Genomic DNA, 27609 nt, shown 5'->3' on the forward strand with positions numbered 1-27609 from the left:
CAGGTATTTTTTGCAACTAAAAATTAATAAGCAATTTTTAATTATTAAATAAGCCGATTTTATGACGTAATAATCCGCTTAAAGGCGAAAAGAGAAGTGATGAATATGCGAAACGTTTGTTGTTAATGTCGTTTGGTGCAAAAATGCACGTGCACTGTAAATCCGTGCGTGCTGTGCACGAGCACGTGGTGCACGCGCCGGCGGTGGGAAGAGTTTTGCGGATTGCGTCGCTGGGAGGTGGGAAGATGCGGCGGAAACACGGGATGGGATGGAAGGTAGGGGGAGGAGAGGAACTAGGAAGAGGAGGGGGAGAGGTGTTGGGGGGAGGAGAGGAAGAGGAGGGGGAGAGGTGTGGGGGGAGTAAAAGGGAGGGGCTCGGAGGTGGAGGGAGAAAAGAAAGAGGGAGGCGTGTGTGTCTCAGGGCATAGTTAGTGGTGGGAAGCAGAGGGAGGTTGGAAGGCGGGCAGGAAGAAGCTGCCGGTGAAGCTCCATCGGAGCCAGTCGGTGTGCATTGGGATCGGCGGATGCGGTGGCGCCTCCGATCGCAAGGTCCCTGAGGACCCGAGGGTCGCGATCCGCCCGAAAACGGTGACCAATTCGTGAACCGAGTCGCCAAGTTACGCTCAAGGGATCCGAGGGCAGCGGAAACGAAGCTCGCCCGGAGAGTGGGAAGCGGAGGGGTCGCCAGGATCGCGGTGGAGGGGATTTTTAAAGGAGCCGCGCACGACCCCCGAAGCCCCGTGATGGAGCGACCGGCTCGGCGCGCTCTCTCACGAGGCCGATGCAGGTGGAGCCCGTGTTGAGGGTGTCCGCAGCCCGCGCGGAGACCATGTCCGTTCGTGGGAAAAGCCCGGACTGGCTTCGCGAGCAGCTCGAGTCGGGTTGCGACTCCCGAGGCTTGTTGCTCCTGGATTGCCGAGCCCGGGAGAGTTTCGAGTCGGCTCGGATCGACTCCGCCATCAGCGTGTCCCTGCCGAGCCTCATGCTGCGCCGCCTCCGGACCGGGAGCCTCCCGTTGCGGGCGCTGCTCGCCGGCGGCGACCTGGACGACAAGGAGCGGTTTGCGCAGCGCTGTCGCTCGGACACGGTGCTCGTGTACGGGGACGGGGACGGGGAGCCCGGACCGGCGGACGTTGTGGGTAGCGACGGCAACTCGGGGGACGAGAGCGAATCGAGTCCCGGAGCGCTGCTCTCTCTGCTCTTACAGCGGCTCGTTGCCGACGGATGTTCGGCGCACTACCTGGAAGGTAATTACCTGCACGGACAGCATTCCCTGCGCCCCCGCGCTCTATAAAGAGAACCCTCGTTCAAATGTTACACGCGCAGGTAACCCGTGCTCACCAGGTAAAGACCAGGTGTTCACAAACACTAAATGCCGCTTCCTCGTCCATTAAGGATGTCTTTATGTCTATGTCTATGTCTATGTCTATGTCTATGCCTCCTTGTTGGGAGTTTGTACGATTCGAGGAAACGATGGTTAGGTCAGTCCTTGGACCTTGGTGTTTGTGTGTCAGTAACAATCGGATGAAACTTCTCGTTTCCACGAACTTTTTGATGAATCCTTGTATTTTCAGGGGACGTGTAACTTGTTGTGGCTTTTCCTCATTACGTGATCCTCAATTGAGTTGTTGTGGTAAAACGTTCCCATTGCTTAGGCCTACAGGATGACGACGTAGTACGTGCACGGAGCACGGTGTTGCTACCTCGTGTATATATCGACTACCTTACTAAAACATAAGATGATCCCTCGTCATGGGAACGTCCTCCACAGTACCCTCACTCATCCCACAACATCCCCACTTTACCTCACAACGTCCTCACTCATCCCACAGTGACCTCACAACGTCCTCACTCATCACACAGTGACCTCACTTTACCTCACAGCATCCCCGCTTTACCACACAACGTCCTCTCATCCAACAGTGGCCTCACTTTACCTCACAACATCCTCACTTTACCTCACAACATTTTCACTTTACCTCACAATGTCCTCACTTTACCTCACAATGTCCTCACTTTACCTCACAATGTCCTCACTTTACCTCAGAACATCCTCACTTTAGCTCACAACACCCTCACTTTACCTCACAACATTTTCACTTTACCTCACAATGTCCTCACTTTACCTCACAACATTTTCACTTTACCTCACAACATCCTCATCTTTACCTCACAACAGCCTCACTTTATCTCACAACATTTTCACTTTACCTCACAACGTCATCTCATCCAACAGTGGCCTGACTTTACCTCACAACGTCCGCACTCATCCCAAAGTGCCATCACTCAACCCACAGTGTCCTCACTCAACCCACATTATCCTCACTCAACCCACATTATCCTCACTCACCCCACAGTGCCCTCATTTAACCCACAGTGGCCTCACTCACCCCACAGTGTTCTCACTCAACCCACAGTGTCCTCACTCAACCCACATTATCCTCACTCACCCCACAGTTCCCTCATTTAACCCACAGTGTCCTCACTCACCCCACAGTGTTCTCACTCACCCCACAGTGTTCTCACTCACCCCACAGTGTTCTCACTCACCCCACAGTGTTCTCACTCACCCCACAGTGTTCTCACTCACCCCACAGTGTTCTCACTCACCCCACAGTGTTCTCACTCACCCCACAGTGTTCTCACTCACCCCACAGTGTTCTCACTCACCACACAGTGCCCTCATTCACCCCACCGCTCCCTCACTCATCCCACATTGTCCTCACTCACCCCACAATTTGCTCATTCAAACCACAGTTCCCTCACTCACCCCACAGTGTTCTCACTCACCACACAGTGCCCTCATTCACCCCACCGCTCCCTCACTCATCCCACATTGTCCTCACTCACCCCACAATTTGCTCATTCAAACCACAGTGCCCTCACTCACCACACAGTGTCCTCACTCAGTGTGCTCCTCAGTGATCTCCCTGTAACACAACAAAACGTGAACAAGACAAACCAGAATACAGATACGTTGAATGGTCGGTGCGTTTTATTTGAATAACAATCCTCCGATATATGATGTGTGTCTACGTATGTTCAGTGTTGAGCACATTTTGTGTGTCATCTGTACATTTTAAGTCAACAAGTTGTAAAGGAGACCGGCCCAGTTGGGCTTGTGCAATAAACAGGTAGCCCCATAAGCAGGTAGTGTGTGTGTAGTTGTGTTCCAAGCTGTACAATTCCCAGGGTTGCTTTGCACCACTGATTGACTTTATTAACTATTTTACTTTCCAATTTACAAATTATTATATTTTGACATTTGGAGGGAATTGACGATTGTAATGATCTTTTTTTTTTTCTTTTTTTTTTTCTTAGTATGTGCTCGACATAGCTTGTGTAAGATCCTCGAGCGGTATACACACTTTCAGTCCGGTGGTCCGAACACAAGCATCTAACGGTTTGTGACCATCGTCATTGAAGCAAACGCGTAACATGAGAAAGCAGATCCGTAATTTAACCGAGGACCGACCAAGTGCAACCCTAAGATTTATGGCCTGTGCAATAAGCGTTGAACTGCCACCGAGGGGTCACGATCACTTCCAGTCTTGCGGTAACTTATTGACCTTTCTTTGTTCCTTCCACAAAACTTCCCAGGTTCCACGATACAAATCCCATATACATGTTGATTTCCTATTTTTGTTGTTCATTGCCTTGTATTGTTGTCCTTGTAATTAATGTGGAAGTGCGTTGATGTCTCCCAATGTCTTTGTCTTGTACTGGATGTATGAACTGAGGTCCTCCACGAGCAGGGGGGGGTTAAATGATCGGTTCCATACGATGGAATGTCGACGTGCCCCGGGTTGGTTCTTAACCTTCATTTCATTCGTTTACCGCTTGCCTTGAGCTTCCCGGCGCTCTGTCAAAGGTATACAGATCTACCTACCTCCCGATCATGGTAAAATGGTTACTTTAATATGGGGGATTTACTATGCTCATTAATTACCAGGTAGAGAACAAGAAAAGCTCCTAGAATCCTGGTTTTTGTTGTTTACCATTAACCCAAGTGTGTGTTATCGTAACCAAGCGCAAGCATACCACACAAGGGTTTCGCAAATGCCATTTCCAAATTGCTTCCAGAACACATCTGGCAACACACTTCATCTTCCTGCTTATTTATTTATTTTTGGATCCTCAAAATGACTACGTATTCAAAATCTTGAACATAAATGTGAGAGAATCGTCGTCGAATTGATGATTTGCATTTAGCGTCGAACAGACAAACATGTCGTGATCAGGAGAAGCAACACGCCAAGATAACGGCACCTGCAAGCTGATTATAAGCATCTTGTCGGAGCACGTGCTACGCGATTGGTAGCCCCACTCCGCGGGCTGCATACGCAACCCACTCCACAGACTACATGTGCTGAGCGGTTGGGACCCATACTGCACACTGCACAGTTGTGACCTGCACTCCACGGTCTGCACCCGTAACCCACTCCACAGATTGTCCGTGCTGTGTGGTTGGCAACCGCGCTTCATGGAATGAGCGTGCTGCGCGGTTGTTAACTGTTCTCCGCAGACTGCACCTGTTATGCTGTTGGTAATCACATTTTGCGGACTGCACGCGCTCCTAATTGCAGTGCTTTGAGGGAGATGGAAGAGTTGTTGTGTTGTTTCATCGAAGAGTAATAATCTTACCCTTTTTCGTGTCGTTCTTTCCTATAAATTGTTGGGCAATCAGTAATCACCTTTACCCGTATCTCTGATACAATGCAAGCTCCCTTTTCCTTAAGTCACCATCCAAACACCTTAAGTGTAGTTTTCAGTGAGCCTTGAGGACCTTTTTTGTTTTTGTTTTCCACAAAACTACAAGCATTTGGCAAGTTATATGATGATCAGCATTGGCTCAAGGCGTATCTTGCTTCCGTCCATCTTGGCCTTGACTCATCCTCTTGTTTAATCGATAGACGTTCCGTGGATGTGTTGTAATTGATGCAGAATACGACAAATGCATTGTTGTGTTCCATACTGATGGATTGTTACCAGACACATGAAATGTAGTCTCACCTTCAGCAAAGTACCTAACTGTGTCCTCAAGATATCTCATGTTAAAAAGATGCACACGCACACGCACACGCGCACACCTCATATTGAAAGTAAAAAACATGTAAGCTCATGATGCAATTTTTTGGGGGATTTTTGGGGGATTAAAAAATTGGGGGGGGGGATTTTTTTGAATTTTTTGGAAAAGAAAATTTGGAGTGCACATAGCACAGCCATCTGAGTCTTCTGAGATGGCTCTCAAGTCCAGAAGTCTATAACTGTGAACGGTTCTACGATCCTGATGTACACTCTACCTAACAACTGCGACTATTGTAAAACACCCACGTTGCCTTGTGTTTATTCCTCATTGGTCATTTTTTTAAATTGAATTTCTCAAGCCCCTTTGTTATCTGAAAAGTAATACCTCAATTAGAGCTCCATGTAATATCTCATAAAAGAGTAAAATGCTTTTCAAAGTTTCATCAATTACAATCTCCAAACAGCCTGGTTACTGCACAGCAGCCGATCCACGTTGCTACTATATCTTCCAAAGAATCGGGCACGACTAACCATTGCACCTGCAACAGTGCACATCATAGGTGTGGTGTCACAAAGAACAACACCATTTATTAACCTGGTCGATAAAGCTGCATGCATTGCCAGCAAGCTTTAAATATCCTGCGGTATCGATTGCCGTTCTGTATCTAGAATTTTTTGGAATAATATTCAAGCCAATTTCCAAGTTCAACCATGCTAAGGTAATTTGCCACTGACACTCACCACACGGATTGCCACCACTGCTGCTCACCACATGTGACGCCCACTGCTGCCACTACTCACAGCGTGCGTCGCTCTCAACGCTCACCACGCGTGCCATCCTCACCACGTGTGCTGCCCTCACCACATGCGCCTCACTCGCTGCTCAACGTGTGCACCGCTCACTGTGTGCGTTGCTTTCGCCACTCACCAAGTTCTCCACCCACACCACTCACCATGTTCCCCACCCTCACCTCTCACCGCGTGTGCCACCCTCACCCCTTATTACATGCGCCGCGCACCGTGTGCACCACCCTCAGCTCACCACATGCGCCATCCTTCGCTTACCTTGTGTGCCGCCCTACACTCACTGCGTTCGCCTCTTATCACTCACCATGTGCGCTGGAGGTAGGTTTTTATATAATTCATTCAGTACATGTTCTGTGTGTCTTAATATTGATTCCCATCAGATTCATACCTCTTGTCATTTGTTTTGCTTTATAGTTATTACTAGCAGAGGCCTTCGGAACATCTGGGCAATGTAAAATGTAACTTCAAGTTCTTAAAACTCCCCTACTCCCTCACAAACCACAAGCCATCAACCTCCCTCCTCTCCCAAACCCCAAGTCCTCAGCCTCCCCCTGCCAACCCTTAGGCATCAATCCCCTCTCCACTTCAAGCCTTAAAACCCCCACTACCCCCCTCAGACACCACAACTGCTCAACCTCCCTCCCTCATCAGAAGTCTCCAACCTTGCTCCCCTCCTCCCAACTCTGTTCCATATATATATATTTTTTTTACATAGTCAAGGCTTGTAGAAGAGTTGAAAGAAAAGTTGAGTGCACTGAATGTATCAGGATGTAACAGGCCAAAAGGAGCATTACAGAAAGGGGAGAGGTAGGGAGATGCTAACAGTGGAGTTCAAGAATAAGGCAGAGGAAGATTTTGACAAACAATGGGTGTGGGGTGAAATGGGGTACAGGAAAGGACACGTGGTGTGGACAAGATAGATACAGAAGGAAACTCTCAAAGGAAAAAGTGGAAATTAAGAAGGAGGAGTCCTGGGGTGGGGTTAACGAGGGCAGAAAAGATAATGCTTTTGGATGATCTGAGATGGTGGTGAACAGCTGTCCTGAAGAGATGGAGGGAAGGATGAGATTGAAGAGATTGTGGAAGTTTGTTCCACAGGTGGGGAAAAAGAGGAACAAATGAGCAGTGGAGGTGAGCAGTGATTCTGGACTTAGGTTGTTTCACCAGAAGGGGGTTAATGGTGGACCTTATGTGCCCTGCTGAAACCTAAGGGGGGTGGGGGGTTGGGGGGGGGGGGTCAAATCATGGAAATAACAGAGGGTGCAAGACGATAAAAGAGGAGATAGAAGATCGAGAGACCACCGACCTGTCTGATTTGCTCTCCACCTCGTCGTCCCCCCTCCCACCCCCCCCCCTTGCAAACCCCAACTCTGCCCTCTCCTCCTGCTCCTAAAAGCAAATTGGCATTCCCACATCGATCATTGCATTTTTTTAAACTCATCAAAACAGCGGAATATTTAATTATTTCACTGACTTTACAGAAACTGCGATCAAAACAACTCCTACATGTCATGGTCTCCTGTCCAACTCAGAATCCCATGAGACATTCAGAAATCCCCATGGAATGACAACATATATGATCCGAAACCAATTATCTTCTTCCTGACGTCGTTAAGATTAAACAATGATTGATGGATGTTTTCTTTCGCAATGTCCCGAATTTCCCGCAAGTCCTCGGACAATGACCATTCTGATGACATTGGTTTTATGGTCCATGTTGAAGTCATTTAAGAGAAAATAGTTGGAAATAATAGCAAGAACTTGCGGAACCTCCACGGTAAAAGGCCTGCTTGAGAGAATGCCACATAGTTATTTGGGCAGTTTAAAGACAACAGATCGCTGCCTCGATCTCAGAGGCCAGGCCCATGATGCCTATCGGCTCCAACCTTTCAATATTTGATGATCATTTTAACAATCACTTTGGTCGTTTTACACGAAAAGGAAAACTTATAGGGAAGGCATGGCAATGTGAACGAAAAGGAAGGGTGAACTAGAACAACACGCTTCGACATCACGATGTCGACCGATTATGCCTCCACCCACATTATTACATCATTATAATACTTGTACCAAGTTTGAATTACATCACTTCAGCCGTTCTCAAGTTAAAGACCTATAACAGACTTTGAGCTTTGACCTCGTGACCCCAAATTCTAATCAGTTAATATTTACAATATTATACATACCTGTACCAAGTTTGAATTAGATCACTTCAGCCGTTCTCAGGTTATAGACCTATTACAGTTATAGACAAATTGTCAGCTATTAGGAGCGAAGACCGTATTCCTACCAACTGTTTGTAATTGGGCTTACCAGATTGCTCTTGTGGGAATTATGACCAACATGACTGCTCTCAATATATTATCAGTGAAACCAATACTATCCATAGTTTAGCGTTAGATACTTGTGTGCAGTATTATTATTACAGTTCACAAAGGAAGACCACATCAAGCGAACCAAGTTGTATTTTTCCACTCCTTCAGACACCTGGTGTAGATATTGGTAAATGGCTGTAGTGTTGATGGACAATGCAACATTAACTTGGTTAGTGAAGTCAATGGGGACACCTAGTGACGTCATAGTTGCATCAATACTACTTCTATATGAATGCTGCACTTTGCCTTTACATCATTTGCACTTTTACAAACTACTGTCCCCATACTATTGGTATGACCTATGTGATTTTGGAATTGCTTGATCCCACAAGGCACGCCGTATAACCATTGAATGCATTGAATAGAAATACCTGAACAAATCATGTATATATATATTCATTCATTTAAATTCCATTTGATTTGCATGAAATATGTGAATGATGTATCCCAGTGGGGTTTACAATATCTCCAGGGCGACTTTATTGTGGGGATCACGACTGCGAATACATTTCTCATGTATTCATCAGCATAAGGTTGCCTCTTTCCCTTTTTAGAGTGAAAATTGAACACTGCACACCACCATGATGGAGTAATGATTTGCTGCACAGTATCGGAAGTCAGTCCGCCCTCGAGGACAATTTGTTGCTTTTGCGGTTGAAAATGAGGATAATATTATTGGTTTGGGACGGTGTTTGACAAGATGGTGCAGAGGTGGCGTGCTTACATCTAAGTCGTCACGTCTGGGTTTGATTCCCACCCAGATTATTTACTGTCTGATTGATGAATCACAATCGGGTGTTGTATCACAAAGTGCACCATCCGTCGGGTGGCTGTGAAGCTGGATCTCCTGTATGCTGGCATTAGTTGTTGAATAAAGATCCCATGGTGTCTTTCACGAAGAGTATCTGAGTTGTCGCCGACGTCCTGATCAAATTCCAACTCCCTTCTGGCCCATGTCAGGCCTGATGAGCCTGTTTGTGAGAGATTTGGTCTAAAATCGTTATTTGGCCAATCCCATAAAAAGGTGGGAATAATGGGAGTGTTTACAAGTGTTACTTGCGAATAACTTAAATGGAGGAGGAGGCCATTACGCCCATCGAAGCCTGTTATTTGATTGCCAACCTATAGTTATTTGCCTGTGAATATTTGCAAAGGTATTTGCAAACAAGGAAGCAGCACACACCATTTAAAAACTTTCTGGTATGACTCAATTGGGGTTTAAACCACCGACCTCCTTGACTCAGAACAGACACTCAACCATCACACCTCCAGGTCTGGATGTAAGCTGTCATGTTTTCATAGATTCAGTAATAATAAGCAGAAGTACTTGTAGTAGTAGTCTAATACTGCCAGTCCTTTATACAAAGATCCTGATGCCTTGGCAATGTTGAATTTTTAGTAATAACTCTCAACATGGTGTCCACCTATCCCATAATGGAGGCCCCACATTTTACAAACTGGTCCATCATGCATTCGTTTTCTCCCGAGTTGTGGGCTTGTGCTTGTTCCGCATGTGAGAGATTTCAGCGTTGCAGTAATTACATGTTTAACGGTAACCTTTATCGCTACTTGTTCCACCAGGTGGTTTCACTCGTTTCCGAGCACTTTTTCCTGATCATTGTGACGTTGGCTCTGATGGGAGTTCTCTAGGAAGTGGAACGTCTCCTCCTGCGAACCTGCCCATCCTCGGTCTAGGCTCACTGAGACTCGGCTCTTCCGACTGCTCGGATGTCGAGTCTGACCCAGATTCGAGCAAGCCATGTATGGTTAACGATGGTATGTGCCTTGCATTGGTCATTTGTGGATTACAATTTAGTGTTAATTGGTGGGGGGCGAGGGGGGGAGGGGAGGGAAGGAAAGGAAAGGAAAATCCACCGTTGGTCATTATTTAAAAAAACTAAGAAAGATGAACTTTTCTTTTGAAGCACAATATTTCGAATTTATGAAAATGTCATTTACCTCATGCATCCTCAAGTATTAAAGTCCAAAATGTTTCATAATAGTCATCATCAAGTTGCAGTAAGGGACACGTGTGTGCGGGCCGGAGGAGGTTGGGTGGGATTTTGTTGTTGTATAGCCACGGACAGTTCTCTCAAGCAAGCCAGCAGCATTGAGACAGCTGATTGATCTCGCAGGAGCGACCCAGAGATCCCCCCCTGCTATCGGGATGTTGTAGCCCTGCCTTCACTAAGTCAGGGCCATGACAGATTGAGACAGAGAGAGAGACAGAGAGAGAGACAGAGAGAGAGACAGAGAGAGAGAGAGACAGAGAGAGAGAGACAGAGAGAGAGACAGAGAGAGAGAGAGACAGAGAGAGAGAGACAGAGAGAGAGAGACAGAGAGAGAGAGACAGAGAGAGAGAGACAGAGAGAGAGACAGAGAGAGAGACAGAGAGAGAGACAGACAGAGAGAGAGACAGAGAGAGAGACAGAGAGAGAGACAGAGAGAGAGACAGAGAGAGAGACAGAGAGAGAGACAGAGAGAGAGACAGAGAGAGAGAGACAGAGAGAGAGACACAGAGAGAGAGAGACAGAGAGAGAGACACAGAGAGAGAGAGACAGAGAGAGAGAGACAGAGAGAGAGACAGAGAGAGAGACAGAGAGAGAGACAGAGAGAGAGAGACAGAGAGAGAGAGACAGAGAGAGAGACACAGAGAGAGAGAGACAGAGAGAGAGACAGAGAGAGAGACAGAGAGAGAGACAGAGACAGACAGAGAGACAGAGAGAGAGACAGAGAGAGAGACAGAGACAGACAGAGAGACAGAGACAGAGACAGGGAAAGAGACAAGAGGAAAAGGGCCGGTCCATTGGGGCCGATCGGCACTCTGACCATGGCCGCACTGCCCTGAAGAATATGGACAGCAGTGAAAAATGGGGAGGATTTGGCCTCCGACTTGCGTTGAGGGCGGGGGGGGGGGGGGGGGGGGGAGTTCAACCACCGCGAAGAGGCGTCTCTGATCGTTGCCAGTTGGGTGGGTTGTTGGATAATCGAGAAAATTAAGGAAATGAGGAGGAAGCGGTAAAACAGGAGGGTAAGAGAGAGCAAGGGAAGGAAAGTAGGTTTATTAACCATATCGGGTTTGGGGATTGGGGCAAGAAAGGGTCAAAATTGTAACATGTAGATAACGTTTAACACCACTTCGACCTTACATGCCCGTACTCTTTGTCTCGAGGCCCCTCTAACTTGCTCTCTGTCCCTGTGGCATTCGCTGGCAAAGCACTCTGGGTAAAATTCCAGTTTGTAGCCGGAGAAAAGAAAAAAAAAGCAACCAAATTTGTCATCTCAGCCGCTACATAGTCACCACAAGATTAGTAATTTGCAAAAACAAGAAATTTAATAATTTTCTCTGTGAACGTCGAAGATCCCGTGCAGGGTTTATGTCTCCTATGCTTCGATTGTTTCAAGTCGTCAGAAGGTGATACCAGTGACCCATTTCCTTCGGTTGCACACACCGCATTGATTTGCGATTAAATGAGTGCTTAATGTATGCAGTTCAAGTTACACTTGGTTTTTCACTTTGTAAGCACTGGGATGGGATCATCTGATTTCGCTGCAAAATCATTTGCAGGAAAAACACGATTCCTGTTTTTGATAACTTTGTATGTTTTTTGCACGTTATGTATTGCAACCTCAAAATACAGTTGGATTGGAGTTTCGTCTAACTTTGCACTTTCCTTCGTAGGCAATACAGTAGTACCTGGTTCAGCCGACCGCAGCCCAGACCTAATGTCCCATCTGACTGCACCTGAAGACTGTCTGGGTGGCGGGAGTGGCAGTGGAGGCATAACGTCACGTTCATTTCCTGTCGAGATCTTGCCGTACCTCTACCTAGGCTGTGCACGTGACTCAACAAATCTGGAGGCCCTGGCGGCTCACGGAATTCGCTACATCCTCAACGTGACACCTAACGTTCCCAACGCTTTTGAAGGCGCCGGCGGATTCGTGTACAAGCAGATTCCGGTGCCTGATCACTGGAGTCAGAACCTGTCGCAGTTCTTCCCCGAGGCCATTGCGTTTATCGGTGAGTAAAGTACTGTCTTGCCCGCATTCCTTGGTTTCAACAAGTCTTGTTTCCTAACAACCATAACCCCAACAACCCTAACCCTAACAACCCTAACCCTAACAACCCTAACAACCCTAACCCTAACCCAAACAACGCTGACCCTAACCCTAACAACCCTAACCCTAACAACCCTAACCCTAACAACCCTAACCCTAACAACCCTAACCCTAACCCTAACCCAAACAACGCTGACCCTAACCCTAACCCTAACAGCCCTAACCTAACAACCCTAACAACCCTAACCCTAACAACCCTAACCCTAACCCTAACCCTAATCGGGATCGTATTGAATTGTCCTCTGATAAACGAGCTGAACTTTGAGTGTGGTGTAAACCTGGACCACAATATATGAATCATTCTTTCCTTAGGAAGTTTATTAATGTCAAAGTACAATTCGGAGGGCAGGAAGTTTCAAAGCAACAACACGGCAGATATGGGAAAGTGCTTTCATGTTGACGTATACGAGGTGCAAACAGCTTGGTTATCCTGAGATAACCCACTGCTTTATCTCCTTTGGTAGTGGTATATTTCAATACTTGCTGCTGTTTTTGTTTGCTTGAAGCGTATAGAAAGCTGCATTCCACTGTCTTGTTACATATCTCTTTGATTGGGCCACCTCATGGCAGTAATACACACACACTCACCCACACTCAATGGCCTATGTTCTTTGTCTTTTAGTCTCCAAGGTTTCTGTTTTCGATTTGTGCTTTCTGTTTTGAACTTCATCAAAACAATAACGTTTCAGAAAATCCTAACAATCCCTGTGGTGCCCTCTTGTTTTGACTATTTAATGAACCTTTTAGTGCTAAATCCAAATATTTGTAAATAAATAAATAGATTGTCCTTAACATTTTTTGCACATTTTAATACAGAGATAAACCACACACACTCTTTTTTTGTCTCATCTTGCTTAAAAGTGTTTCTCAGATCTCTTAGGAAACACCCCAAGATATGATTCCATTATTACAGCAGCCCCTGTGCCACCGCTCGTACCTCCACTGACTGTCGGACCATCGAGCAATTATTATGTCTTGAACATTAAAAAAATAATCATGACACGATGCTCGCCTCGTTGGTGGTGCATACTGTACGGATGCAGATTTGTCTTCCTTCCTGGGCCTTACGAGGCCACAATGCACATTTGGTTTAAAAGTCATGTGTCCAGAACACGCCTGTTCCGAGAACACGCTTCCATCATAAAATGTGCATGTGCGTCTGTATCGGATTGTAAGTTGCTGTTGTTAGCTCCTATCTCCACATGTGGGTGGATTTCAGAAGGTGGAACAGAGACATACCAGGCCTCAATGTATCCCCCTCAGTTTGTGTGTGCGTGCAAATACATGAGCGTAAACCTGGTACAGTGTTGGAAGGAGTGCTTTTAGAGGACGAAAGGTAAGCAATTGTACCATGGAAATTCTTCTATTTCTTGTTTTGAGATGCACTAAGCTAATTGAGCAACCAATCAGAGCAAAAGAGTGATAAAGAACATCGAGTCTCTAAAGTCTGACTGAAGCTGGAAAGGCAAAATTACTTGATTCTGATTGGTCACATTCATGGATTGATGCATTTAGCCTGTGCCCGATAACTACTGTTTGAAAGGACAATTGCTTTCAGCTACTTAGTGTTTCTTGAATAACAATCTTCTTATCAGACTTACCTTCTCCCCTACTTCCACCTCCTCAAACCCTCTCCACCCCACCCACCTGCATTAAGTTGTAAACAAAGAAAATGCTTTAGAAATGTATCAGTTAGTTCAACACACTGAGACAAGGCCCCTAATTCCCCATCTGCCTTGGCTCCACTTTTATTAGTCCAAAGTTGTGCTGATAGGAGTTTTGAGTAAATTTACGATGAGGCAATATTTCTTCCAACTGCAGTGTAAATAATTTATTGTATTTGGTTTAGAACGCACACTCATTACGCAAAACAAATTAGACATATAAATGGTTTTCATCAAAGCTTTCTGATCACTCAGGTTCTTTATGCGAGTTGTGTGTGAAGCATGCTGCAATATTACATTTATTCATAAACTATTTAAAATCACATTTGTGTGCTCGTCCGCAAGCAAGCAGTTTCTTTTTTTCTTTTTTTTTACTGTAAATAATGACAAAACAAATCCACTCTGTACGTTAGAAATTACAATCAACATTGTCTTTCATTACATTTTGTATTTATTGTACTGCCATGTGAATGTTCACATTGTGTGTGTGTGTGTGTGTGTGTGTGTGTGTGTGTGTGTGTGTGTGTGTGTGTGTGTGTGTGTGTGTGTGTGTTGTTGGTTGTCATCTCCATGTGCGGGGTTCAGAAGGGGGAACGTTGCCTTCCCACATCTCGAAGTATCCCCCTATATGTGTGTGCGTGTATATTTTCCATTCAAGCACACACGAAAGTGCTGTGACACAAGGTGATATATATATATATACATATATGCATGTGTGCATGCATACAAGTTGCTTTGTTGTCTGCTGTCTCCACACATGGGTGGGTTACAGGAGATGGAATGGTAGATGTTTACAGGGAGGTTTGTATGCACATTGAATTCACTTAATCCCTCACTATCTATTACAGAGCACCACCCTCCGGATGGAGCACATTCAAACAGACAATCCTTAAGCTGACATGTCCCTGCTTATTACATCGAGATTCATTTGTTCATTCATTCCCTTCATTTTTCCCTCCATTCCATCAATTTGTCCCTTCAATCCCTTAATTTGTCCCCTCAGTTCTCCTTTCAATTGTTCATTCATTACCCTCATTTCATTCATTTGGGTTTCATATTGCTTTCCAATCATTCACTACGCTCATTCTGAGCATTAATTTTATCCTCCAGCCATGAAGATAATAAAATTTATCTTCATGGCCTGGAAAGCCATCGGATCTGCTTCCTGCGTCTCAGGCTCCCTCATTGGGGGCTAACGCTCGGGACGGGGGAAGTTCCTGTCCTATCCTCATAAAACTCTACCCGCGACCCGCTTCCTTCCACTTCGGTCCTTTCCAGCCACTCTTCCAATTCCGTTCACGTCCGCCATTTCGTGACGAAACTAATACTAATAATATTTAATTAATACTCTTTAATTAATTGCACTTAAAATGTATAAATGTAGTGTTGGATTTTCAGGTTTATTTGCATGTCTTTTTAAAGTGTTGAGAACATCATGGTTTCAGATAAGAGGGCATCCAATATCAAAACTACGAGGAGTCGGAGGGGAGTGGATAATGAGAAATGTATTGAGAAAAAATGGAATGGTGAGAGAACAGTGTAGAGTAGAAGGAAAATAAGTTCGAGGGAAGAGGTTTGGATACATATGAGGGTCGTTCCAACATTCTGTGCACTAGATATGTACAATAGTCCAAGACTCGTCATTACAATGGTCCAACATCTCTATTTTTCATTAAAAAAGTATTTATGAAAAGTAACATGTTTTCTTACTAATCATGTATGGCCTGGCAGGATAGCTTATATGTAAACACACGCGCCTCTGAGTAGCCTGGTTTCGAATCCCGACCCAGCTCTAAACTGTCATCCTGGTGTTGCACATTCAAGGTGATTCATGCATGTGTGCCATCCCTCGGATGAATGTTAAACGGGAGGATCATTCAGCCAACGCTGGTGGTTGGTAGATGTTAAAGATCCCTCGGTGTAGTCCATTAAGAGTGGGTGAGTTACCGCCAGCACCCGGAACAAACTAAAATTTCCAGTCGAGTATACTGCCTCGGAGTGGTGACCCATCCAGGTTTGGGTCAAGCCTTGTAACATTTCTCAATGCGTCATGGATGACTTAAAGCTCTTACGAGAGTACAGGTGTCCATTATTATTATTTTCATTTTTTACCTCCACCACCAAAGGTGGATGGAGGTTATGTTTTCACCCCTGTCTGTCTGTCTGTTTGTGAACAAGATATCTCAAAAAGTTATGGACGGATTCGTACGAAATTTGGCAGAGAGGTAGCGTATGTGACAAGGACGAAATGATTAGATGTTCGTGAATATCCGGACTCAGATCCGGTTACTATAATTTTTTCAGTGATTCTTCACCATCGGGCGATGGGGCCCAAAACGATATATAGCAGGATATCTCAAAAAGTTATGGACAGATTTGGACGAAACTTGGTTGTCCGGTTGGGTGTGTGACAAGGAAGAATCGATTCAATTTTGGTGAAGATCCGTATCCAGCTAGTATAATTTTTTCAATGACTCTTCACCATTGGGAGATCGGGCCAAAACGATATATAGCAGGATATCTCAAAAAGTTGTGGACGGATGATTTTGATGAAATGCGATTCTGTATTGTGATTTTCTGGTCTACTCTAGGATACAAAACGCAAATTGTTCACCTGGCATAGGTATGCTCTCTACTGAGTGTCGTTCTAGTTATATATGTATACTTGTATATTTAAACGTATATACATCGAGTCTTGTGGTATTGTAATTGTCTCGTTAAAATAACTTTTTACCAAATAACTTTTTTTTTTCGGATAATTTTTCATTTTACCACCCGATAATAAATAAATAATGAACTAGAATGGCACTTGGTAGTGCACACCGTCTCGCCATGCACACTCATTCTGAATAAAAATACCATCGTTAACTGAACACGCTATTATCATAGCCCAGATACCTGTATCATCCATGCAACTTATTATGTCACACACATTGCCATTATCCGTAGCTTTATTGATTATTAGGATATTTAATGACCACTTTTGTGCACATTAAGGCTAAATTGCATCAATGAAGATGAATATGAAAAAAAAATTCAAACTATATTCTCCATGGCTCATTATTCATATGTTTGAGGTTTTGCATTGATCTGTAAAACTGTTCTGGAGAAGATTTTACACATTTTATATTCGATTTCTTTTTTTCATCGAGTGGTTTCGAAGAAGATGTCCAAACGTTTTCCTTTAATCCAATATGGCTGCCATACCATGTGACCTATGATGTCAGAGCTACCACAAAATATTATCCATGGAGGACTGGAGGAGTCAGTCCTTCCTATCCTTAAAGTTTCGCATCGATCGGACAAGTGGTTGCAGAGAAAAATGATTAAAGCGAAAATATATAGATGTGGACACAGACAGACAGACAGACAACGTCATTGCAATAGTCTCACAACCCCTTCGGGGCGAGACTAGTAATATTAAAGCGAGCAGAGAGTTTAATTATCATCCTTCAGCATTTAACTTTATTCCACCGATCCACAAACACCATCTTTATGAGGAGAATTTCTTCAGTCAACAAGAAGCAAGATTTATTTCTCAATGATATTTGTAACATGGTTGGAAAAAAGTGCATGAAATGCTTTATTGTTTCATCAGAGTCTCTTCAAAGTGAAACAAAAGTTGAGTTTAAAAAAACCAAGGATAATTAATTATATTATCATCTTTTATGAGATTTTTCTCATTTATTGTTCTTCAATTACACTTTGCATTGTTAAATGAAAAGAAATACGAGTACAACACCGAACATCCAACCCAATTGTGTGGATGAAGCAGTCGAAATAATGATCCGCAAGTTGTCTGATTTTGAGCCCAAATTCACTTACATGACCCTATTAGGCAATTGGGAGACATTGATTAACTGAGTCCACATTAAAAAATACCAGTTGATTGTCTGGATTTTTTATTTTTAAAGGAAGGAGAAGGCCCTTTTTACCTCCGCCACAAAGGTGGATGGAGGTTACCCCTGTCTGTCTGTTTGTCTGTCTGTCTTTGTTATTTGGCATTTTTTTTGACAATTATGTTGATCACTCCGTTTTGTGTGTGTGTTTGTGTTTGTTTGTCTGTCCGCTCACTTATACTTGCCTTCAGGTCACAATTTTAAACCAATCTTCACAAAACTTCACCAAACGGTAGAGTTCGTCGTCCAACAAAATCCTATATATTTTTAGGTCAAAAGGTAAACATAGGCCAAAGGTCAATGACTTTTCAAATTTCTAAAATCCACAATTTTCGTCCAATTGACTTGAAATTTTAATATGATTTGCATATCAACCAAATGAATTTAACCAGAAACTATTTTTGAGGTCAACATAGGCCAAAAGGGCCATGACTTTTTTCAAATTTCTAAAATCCTCAATTTTCATCCGATTGACTTGAAATTTGAAAAGGATTTACATATAGGCGAACTGAATTCAACCACCAACTATTTTTGAGATCAACATAGCCCAAAAGGTCAACATAGGCCAAAGGTCAACCACCTTTTTCAAATTTCTAAAACCCTCAATTTTCATCCGATTGACTTGAAATTTGAAAAGGAAGTACATATCGGTGAACTGAATTCAACCACCAACTATTTTTTTAGATCAACATAGGCCAAAAGGTCAACATAGGCCAAATGTCAACCACTTTTTTCAAGTTTCTAAAATCCTTAATTTTCATCCGATTGACTTGAAATTTGAAAAGGATTTTCATTTCAGCTAACTGAATTCAACCACCAATATTTTTGAGATCAGCATAGGCCAAAAGGTCAACATAGGCCAAAGGTCAACAACAATTTCAAATTTCTAAATTCCTCAATTTTCATTCGATTCACTTGAAATTTGAATGGGATTTACATATCAGTTAACTGAATTCAACCAACAACTATTTTTGAGATCAGCTTAGGCCAAAAGGTCAAAATAGGCCAAAGGTCAACTACTTTTTTCAAATTTCTAAAATCCTCAATTTTCATCTGATTGACTTGGAATTTGAATAGGATTTTCATGTCAGTGAACTGAATTCAACCAACAACTATTTTTGAGATCAGCTTAGGCCAAAAGGTCAAAATAGGCCAAAGGTCAACCACTTTTTTCAAATTCCTAAAATCCTCAATTTTCAATCCGACTGGCTTGAAATTTGAAAAGGATTTTCACATCACCTTACTGAAAGCAACCACCAACAACTTTTGAGGTCAACATAGGCTGAATTTCTAAAATTGTCAATTTTCATCCGATTAACTTAAACTTTGAAGACGGTTTGCATATCAGGTCACTGAATTCAACCACTAATTATTTTTGAGGTCAAATGGATACTCTACTGAGTGCCATGCTACTTTGTTCTGTTTTGCCAAGTGTCACTCTATGAGTGATTTTTCATTTGTGTGTTTGTCTGTCCGCTCACTTATGCTTGCCTACAGGTCACAATTTTAAACCGATCTTCACGAAACCTCACCAAATGGTGGACGGTGGTCCGACAGAATCCAATGTATGTCTAGGTCAAAAGGTCAAAAGGTCAACATAGGCCAAATGTCAACCACTTTTCTTCAAATTTCTAAAATCCTCAATTTTCATCCGATTGACTTGAAATTTGAATAGGATTTTCATATCAGTGAACTTAATTCAACCAACAACTATTTTTGAGGTCAACTGGCTAAAAGGTCAACATAGGCCAAAGGTCAACTACTTTTTTCAAATTCCTAAAATACTCAATTTTCATCTGATTAATTTAAAATTTGAAGACTATTTGCATATGAGGTCATTTAATTGAACCACCAATTATCTTTGAGGTCAAAAGGATTTTTTTTTTTTTTTTTGTATACTGAATCGAGGCTCGTGAAAGAGCTAACATTTATTTCACAAACAAATCAACCAGACAAACAAAATATACAAAAGAGGGAGTGGAAGCCAAGATGGGGAGAGAAGGGGAAGCACACAACCACAACATTTGAGAGCAGGGAGAAGTGTGGGAGGGAGAGGGCTTGGGGGCGGGCAGGAGGCGTGGGAAGGGGAGGGGGGGGGAGAGGTATAAAACACAAATGCTCTACTGATGTGCTCTATAAACTAGATGCTCTACTAGATGTGCTCTACTAGATGCTCTACTGAGTGCCATTCTACTTTGTTCTCTTTTGCCAGTGTCGCTCCATGAGTGATTTTTCATCTTTCTGTTTGACTGTTTGTGAACAAGATATCTCAAAAGGTTGTGGACGGATTCAGACGAAATTTGGCAGAGAGGTAATGTATGTGATTTTGGTGAAGATTCGGATTCGGATCCTGCTCGTGTAATTTTTTAAGTGTAAGACCATTGAGAGATAATGCTAAAAACTATATATAGCAGGATATCTCAAAAAGTTGTGGACGGATTTGGACGAATCTTGGTAGACAGGTGAGGTGTTTGACGAGGACGAATCTATTCGATTTTTGTGAAGATCTGAATATGGATTTGGACATGATAATTATTTAATTCCTAAGTGATTCTTCACCATCGAGTGATAGGGCGAAAAGCGATATATAACATCATATTTTAAAAGTTTATTGACGAGTTATGGCCAAACTTGGTGGACAAGTTGGTTCGGTGACGAGAACAAGCCAATGTATTTTTGTTCCGGTCCGAATCCAGATCCGGCTTATCTGAGGGATACAAAAGATAAATTGTTCAGCCTGGCGGAGGTATGGACTCTACCGAGTGCTGCTCCAGTAATTTTTTGTTTTCTTCCTTCAAAATGGCTACCATGTACATTGTACATGGCATGCCTTTTTTAACCCCCTCTCTACCGCTCCAAAAAAAAAAAATCACAAATCGTGTACCACACACCGCAGTTTTTTTTACCTCCCCAACCCCCGCCCCAAAAGACATGAATTATGTTCCAGGCATGTGAATTTTCTACCTCCAAACAAATATCATGATGTAGGTCTTCTAACCGACATGTCACCTACACACTCGTGAGGCTTATTAAAAATACAATCCACAGTTCTAAACAAAAATATAAATGTATGGCAAAATATCAAATAAACTGCTTACTTTGTGCATAAAATATTGGCTACGCCATCTTTCGATATAGATGTATCGTAAACATTACACAGATTTGCATATGTGGGATGCGGACTCACCAGTGTAGTTTGGTAATGCTCCTGCATGGCCTCTCCCTGGCCCAACTCCACACTAGTGAAATTGGAGAAAACATCACCGAGCGGGCATCGCCCACCAAGAGCTGTTCTCGCATACCGCAGCTTCAGGATTTTAGTTGCCGTCTGAATTAGCAAACAGATGAAAACCATCTTTAAAATGAAGCTAAATCATGAAAATAAAGACCCCTTTTAAATGTCCAATTTAAATGTCTCAGAACTGCGGGAACAAAGAGTGGCTCTGCAGTCTACATTCGTCGTGCAATTTGCTGGTTATTTTTCCAGTCGTATTTTGCATTATTTTAATCGGAAGGGTGCACTGAATTTACTGCAGCAGCTGCAATGGAACTTACGTACACGGACATGTACACAGGTCAGTATTGTTCGCATATCAGGCCAGGACAGTGAACGGACAGCGGCAGTAGCTACAGCTCTCGGCGCTGCGGCGCAGTTGAAGCTATAAAAACGGATTATCGACATCGGGAAAATGGTCGATTCAAAGAATGGTGCAAAAGTCGTACATGAATATGTGAATTTCTTTTCAGGATGTTTGACAAAGTAATGAATAATAAAAAAGTGGTGGCTTCAAAAAAGGAAGCATATGGAGACGATCAACTGGTTGTTTTTTTTTTATCTGGACTTATTTTGGTCTCTAGCATTCATTGTTTCATTTTTTCCTGAAAGTACTGTAAGTTTTGGGCATGCTGCTTCTACTCACCCAACAATGTATGGAGACCCTCAATGTCAGACATGAGATCAGGGCCGTCTCTCTGAACATATATTATGCTTTTGATACAGTCTGACATTCCACCTTACTCTCCAAAATCTCTGCCTATGGCATCCAAAGCTGATTCCTCACATGGCTTATTGACTTCCTCTACTCTCTTAACCAACATGTGGTTCTCAACAGAATCCTTTCATCTCCTCTCCCTGTCAAGGCAGGGTTCTGGGCCCAGTCCTATTTGTGATCTTCATCAATGATCTCTCTGACTTTCTCTGGAAAATCCTTATCTATTTGCTGATGACTCCACCCTCTGCTGTGACATCCCTCATCCTTCAGACAGGCAAGATGCAGCCTCTTCCCTCTCTTCAGAACTTGACAAAATCACAAGCTAGTCAAACACTTGGAAAATGTCTTTAAATCCAGAAAATCCTCACCCTCTCACTATCTCTTCCTGAAGGGAGCGTTCTGGAACCCACCTCCCCCTAACCCCATCTACTTTCTTAACAATCCTCTTAAGGAGGTTCAGTCATTCAAACTCTTGAGTATCACTTTCAGCCATGATCTTTCTTGGACAAACCACATTTCAATGTTGACCTCCAATGCCAGCCACCAACTGGGCATCCTCCATCGCATAAAGTCCTTCCTTGGCACACCTAAACTCCTATTCACCTACAATGCCTTCATCCACAATGCTTGATGGAGTAATGCAATGCTTGATGGAGTACTGTTCCCCCATCTGGGTTAGCTCCCCTGCATCACATCGTGCTCAGCTTGATGCCATGGAACACAAGGCCTTTAAGATTATTGGAATCTCCCGCGATGAAGCTGAGTTTATGGGTCTATTATTTTACCTCACAGACAGGTCGGTGGTCTCTGTCCTCTATCAGCTCTCTTCTGGTCTTGCACCCTCTACTCTTTCCATGCTTTGTCCCTTACCCCGTTCCCCCAGACTTCTGCAGTGCTCACACAGTACACCGTCAACCCACTTCTGGTGAAGCTTCCTAAATCCAGGATCACTGCTCACCTGCACTTATTTGTTCCTCTTTTTCCCACCTGTGGAATCGACTTTTACATCCTCTTCAATCTTATTCTCCCCTTCCCTTATTCTTCCCTTCCTCTTCAATCAAGACAAGCTGCTCACCACCATCTCAAATCATCCTCAATCCAATACCATGATATTTTCTGCCCTTATTAACACCACCGAAATCCCTCCTCCAATTCTCCATTTACCCCTCCTTGGAGTTTCTTTCTGTATTCATCTTGTCCACCCCATACATGCGTGTTTTGCATCCTGTTTTTGTCTGTTACATCCTGATCTGTTCAGTGTACTACCTCCTCCACCAGCCTTGACTATGGATACAAAAGGGGGGAGAGGAGGGGGGCAACCCATGGGGCTTGTCTATGCTCTTTTTAAATGCTGAACGTCAAAATTATTTGATATGTCTGTCTGGGCTGCGGTCAAATCTTATAACTGCCAGAGTCAGAGCAGATGTTCGAATCATAATTTCACTGTCTGGCCATCGAAGTTAAACGATGGGGATGAATCTTTGCCGTCTATATCGGTGTCTATGAATGTATGAGTTGGGGTGTTGTTCAGGAATGCATTTTGTCATTGGCAATCAGACATTACATTTTTGAAAGTGTCTTGTTCATTTGCCATTGCATTGAAAAAGTCTCATTACCTCCGCCACCGAAGGTACATGGAGGTTGTGTTTTCACCCCTGTCTGTTTTTTGTTTGTTTGTCTGGTCTTTTGTGAACAGGATATCTCAAAAAGTTGTGGATGAATTTGGACGAAATGTGGTAGATGGATTGGGTGTGTGACAAGGAAGAATTGATTCAATTTTGGTGACTATTCAAATCTTGATCTGGATCAGAGGATTTTTGAAGTGATTCTTCACCATTGAGTGATAGGGCCATAAACGATAAATAGCATGATATATCAAAAAGTTGTGGACGACTTCTAAAAAACTGGGTGGATGAGTTGGTTAGGCGACAACAACAAGAGATTAGATTGTAGTTCAGGTCCGAATCCAGGTCCGGCCTATCAGTGGGATTCAAAATGTAAACTGTTCAGCCTGGTGGAGGTATGTGTTCTACCTAGTGCCGTTCTAGTTGATTAAGTATTTTAGTGTGCGATCACCTCGACCTAATTGGTCCATCAGAGGGATGTTCTTTATCCTCCTCCTTTTATTTTGCATTGCCCTTCTGTTCTTGCTCCACACCTTCCACTATGGACACCATTGTTTCTTTTCATCTCACGGTTCATTGGACTACCACTTTAAGTGGTCTGTCATTGTACCATCTAATTATATACATGATTGTATCGATCAAAATTCTCTGAACATTCATCATTTGAAATTGCCCACTCTAACCATCAGCCGAAGAGTCCTCTGGCACGACCGTTAAGAATGCTGGACATCTATGTATAATTGAGCAGTTTTATTTGGAAAGTAGGGTCGATCGCAAGATGTTCCACCATACCATAAAGGTTATCTAATAGCCAATGGAAAGGGTCACTCGAGAGGACATGAGGTGATGTTGCCAGCAACCCACAGCATGACTGGCGGCCATTTTAATTACAAAAAAACAACCTGATGTTCAACACATCCTCAACCATTTATCGGACATGCATTTACCAATGTTGTTCATACTTGGCACACAGATAATGAATGATGGCTTATGTATGGACGTCATGGTGTTTTTTTTCGAAAAGATCAGATCTAAGATAGCCGACTCACAGTTATTTTGGAACTTAAACGTGCCCCCAACCATTTATTTAACATAAATGGTCCGATTTTGTTCAAACTTGGCACAATCGCAGCACATGACGGCATACACGTGCGCCTCACTTTATTTTGTGGTCTGATCAAAGATGGCTGACTTATAGATTGGCGGCTATTTTACTTGTGAAAAACCCGATATTGAACACGTCCTCAACCATTTCTCGGACATGCATTTACAGATCTTGTCCAAACTTGGCACACGGATAATTAATGATGGCTTACATATGCATGTCATTTTTTTCAAGATCAGATCCAAGATGGCCGGGTGGCGGCCATTTTGTTCCTTAAACGTGTCCCCAGACATTTCTCAGACATGCATGGACTGATTTAGTTCAACCTTGGCACAAAGACAATACATGAGAGTATACATATGGAGAAAATTCTGCTTTGTAATCTGACCAAAAATGGCTGGCTGACGACGGCCTTTAACTTCGTAAAGCAAAATTACTAAAACCACGGGAGCTTATGACATTTTATGTCTTTTTCTTCTTGTAAAATAGTGTTTTTTTTCTTAATACGATTTTGAAGTTGTGTAAAATGATAACCCCAAACAATTTTTACGAGATATACATTTGACTTTTGGTTCACTTTAAAATTATGATTCCATAAGCTTATTTTTGAATGAACCAACCTATATGTTAACTCTCTTTCCCTGCTGAACAAGCTCTTGGTTTTCTCCTTTTTATCTACCGCAGATGAAGCTCGTAAGAAGAAATGTGGCGTACTTGTACATTGCCTGGCGGGGATCAGCCGTTCGGTCACGGTGACAGTCGCGTACCTCATGCAGACTCTGAATCTCTCCCTCAACGATGCCTATGAACTTGTGCGTCGCAAGAAGGCAAACATTTCGCCAAACTTCAACTTCCTCGGCCAACTCATGGATTTTGAGCACACGCTGCGCCTCGGCTCACCTCCATGCGATAACCGACCCGCCGAGCAGCCCTCGACGCTTTTCTTTACGACTCCCACGAACCATAACGTGTTCAGACTCGGGTCCTGATACGCCACGGCCACAGAGCAATGTCATTTCTACGGCTCTTCTGAGCCTCACGCTCCTGGCATCCTCGTGTGGCATGGAGTTGAGCACCTGTTCTTTTTTAGAGCTTTATCAAAGTGGACCATTTCTTGTCGAACGCCCTGCGCGTGTCCGATGGAGCACATTGCCCATGAAAAGGGAACGACGATTGCCGTCTCCGCCTTTCCGGGCACCATTTCTCCACCACATATGGCGGGGTAGAGCACACGGTGTTTCTCTCCAAAAAAAACAGTTTCAATAGTGTTAAGGATTTGATGCCATTTTTGCTCTTTATCTGTACAGCTTTCTTTTTATATCGAATATACCAGGTGTGTTAGTGATATCGCAGTGTTGTTTCAGCCAAAGCTGCATTACTCGTCTTACTAAGGTAGTAAGGCTAGAACATCGACATTCGCTTCATTTATTGTCTGCAGTGCGATCAGCGCAGTTTTAAAGGACTCCTGTCGTACCGTCACAGGTGGATTTGGTGAACCCATTGTGGATCACGTATTGGCTGTGCCATAATTATTAATTGTATTTTTTGTGGACTAGAGCTCAGGGGGGTTTAAAAAAATTTTCATTTCTTTTATTTATTTGTGGGTCAGAGCTCTGGAACGAACCGTTTCTTTTTTATATTGTAAAATACGAACGCAGGTTTGAGTTGTGCGAATGTTTACAGTAAGAATTTCTTAAGTAGTCCGTTCGCTCACAATTTATGCTCCAAATCTTCAAGCGTTTTTTTTTTCTGCTAATGGACTTTTAGAGGCTACCTTTACCCGTACCATGTTAACGTTTTCTGAAATGTTTGTAATATATGAATCGCTAAGGGACGTGCTGATGAAATATTTAGTGACTTTTGGAAAAGCCTTTTTTTCCTGCCCAAGCGGTCGTATGTTTGCCCTATTCAAATGGGGGTTGACGTAACTTCGGTTTTTATCCTCGTACCTGTCTTTCTTGGCTATGTGAGTTTATCTGAAATGGATTTGTTCATTCTCGGTGCTGAGTCTCGTCACACATTGTCACGCACCATGTTTGTTCTGCACTGAATGCTTTATATACAGGACAATCGAGGCCGAGAAGCTGCTGGCAGCTTTTCAGCCTCCATTTCCGAGCAGTCGTGTTTCTATGATAAACCCCATTTTCAGATGAATAGGGAAAAGTGGGGTTTTGTTCCACTTCATTTCATGTTTTTTGGTTTGTGGGCCACATTTAAGGCCGTTTTCGTCCAAATTCCTCTCTTTAATGACTTTTCGGCCTGCCGTTATACACAAGTCTTGAGCTCATGGCTTTGTCTTTGTGGAAGACTGTTAACCTTCCCTGTGCGTCCCTCAATTCCCTTCCTTTTCCCATCGTGGTGTTGGAAAAGTCACCGGTGTGAAGGCATTTGCTCTTTTCAATGCTCACTTGCCAGAATGGAATGGCATTTTGTAAATATTAAAGGAGGTTTTAAAATAGAATGTTCTCCCTGTGTCGTCATTCATCTGGTCTGAGAGGATAGTTTAGACTTTAGAGGGATGCGTTGTCACCTCGAAGCTGTATAGACAGGGTTCAAATATTGACCCAGTTTGCTGAGAGTTTCAGTTAACTCTGAGAGATTGCGGATGTTTCCATCTTGTCCACACTGTGTGTCCTCTCCTAGCCCTGTTCACCACATCCCTTATTTCTCCAAGTCTCCTTGTTGTCGAACGTGTTCCCCCTGACTTCCTGCTGTTCCTTTTGTTCTGTTGCATCCTGATCCGTTCTGTTGTAGCTCCTCAACGAGTCTTAACTTTGTATTACAAAAGCTATAAACCAACACCCTGGTTTTTTGACGTATCGATAACTGCACCGTCCATGGAAGGACTTTAAGCCGGAGGACCTGTCTGCCAGTACTCTTCGGTGGTAGAACTTAAATATGCCACCGTGTCTTTTGCGAAGAGTAGGTGAGTTATCACCGGCTTCCTGGCCAAATCCCCTTCAGTGAAACGTCAGACCTGATCACCTGTTTCGTA

General features: G+C 43.5%; 1 protein-coding gene across 1 annotated transcript; it reads left to right on the forward strand.

The window, feature by feature from the left end:
• Window positions 1-387: 387 nt before the first annotated feature.
• Window positions 388-27075, forward strand: LOC137414172 (dual specificity protein phosphatase 6-like). Its single transcript, XM_068114127.2, has 4 exons — window positions 388-1247; window positions 9792-9986; window positions 11893-12231; window positions 25299-27075. The coding sequence occupies exons 1-4, from the start codon at window positions 782-784 to the stop codon at window positions 25601-25603; spliced, it is 1305 nt and encodes a 434-aa protein (XP_067970228.1). The 5' UTR covers window positions 388-781; the 3' UTR covers window positions 25604-27075.
• The last annotated feature ends 534 nt before the right edge of the window (window positions 27076-27609 follow it).

This window comes from Myxine glutinosa, chromosome 4, assembly GCF_964187855.1.
Source record: "Myxine glutinosa chromosome 4, kmMyxGlut1.1, whole genome shotgun sequence".
NCBI classification, from domain to species: Eukaryota; Metazoa; Chordata; class Myxini; order Myxiniformes; family Myxinidae; genus Myxine; species Myxine glutinosa.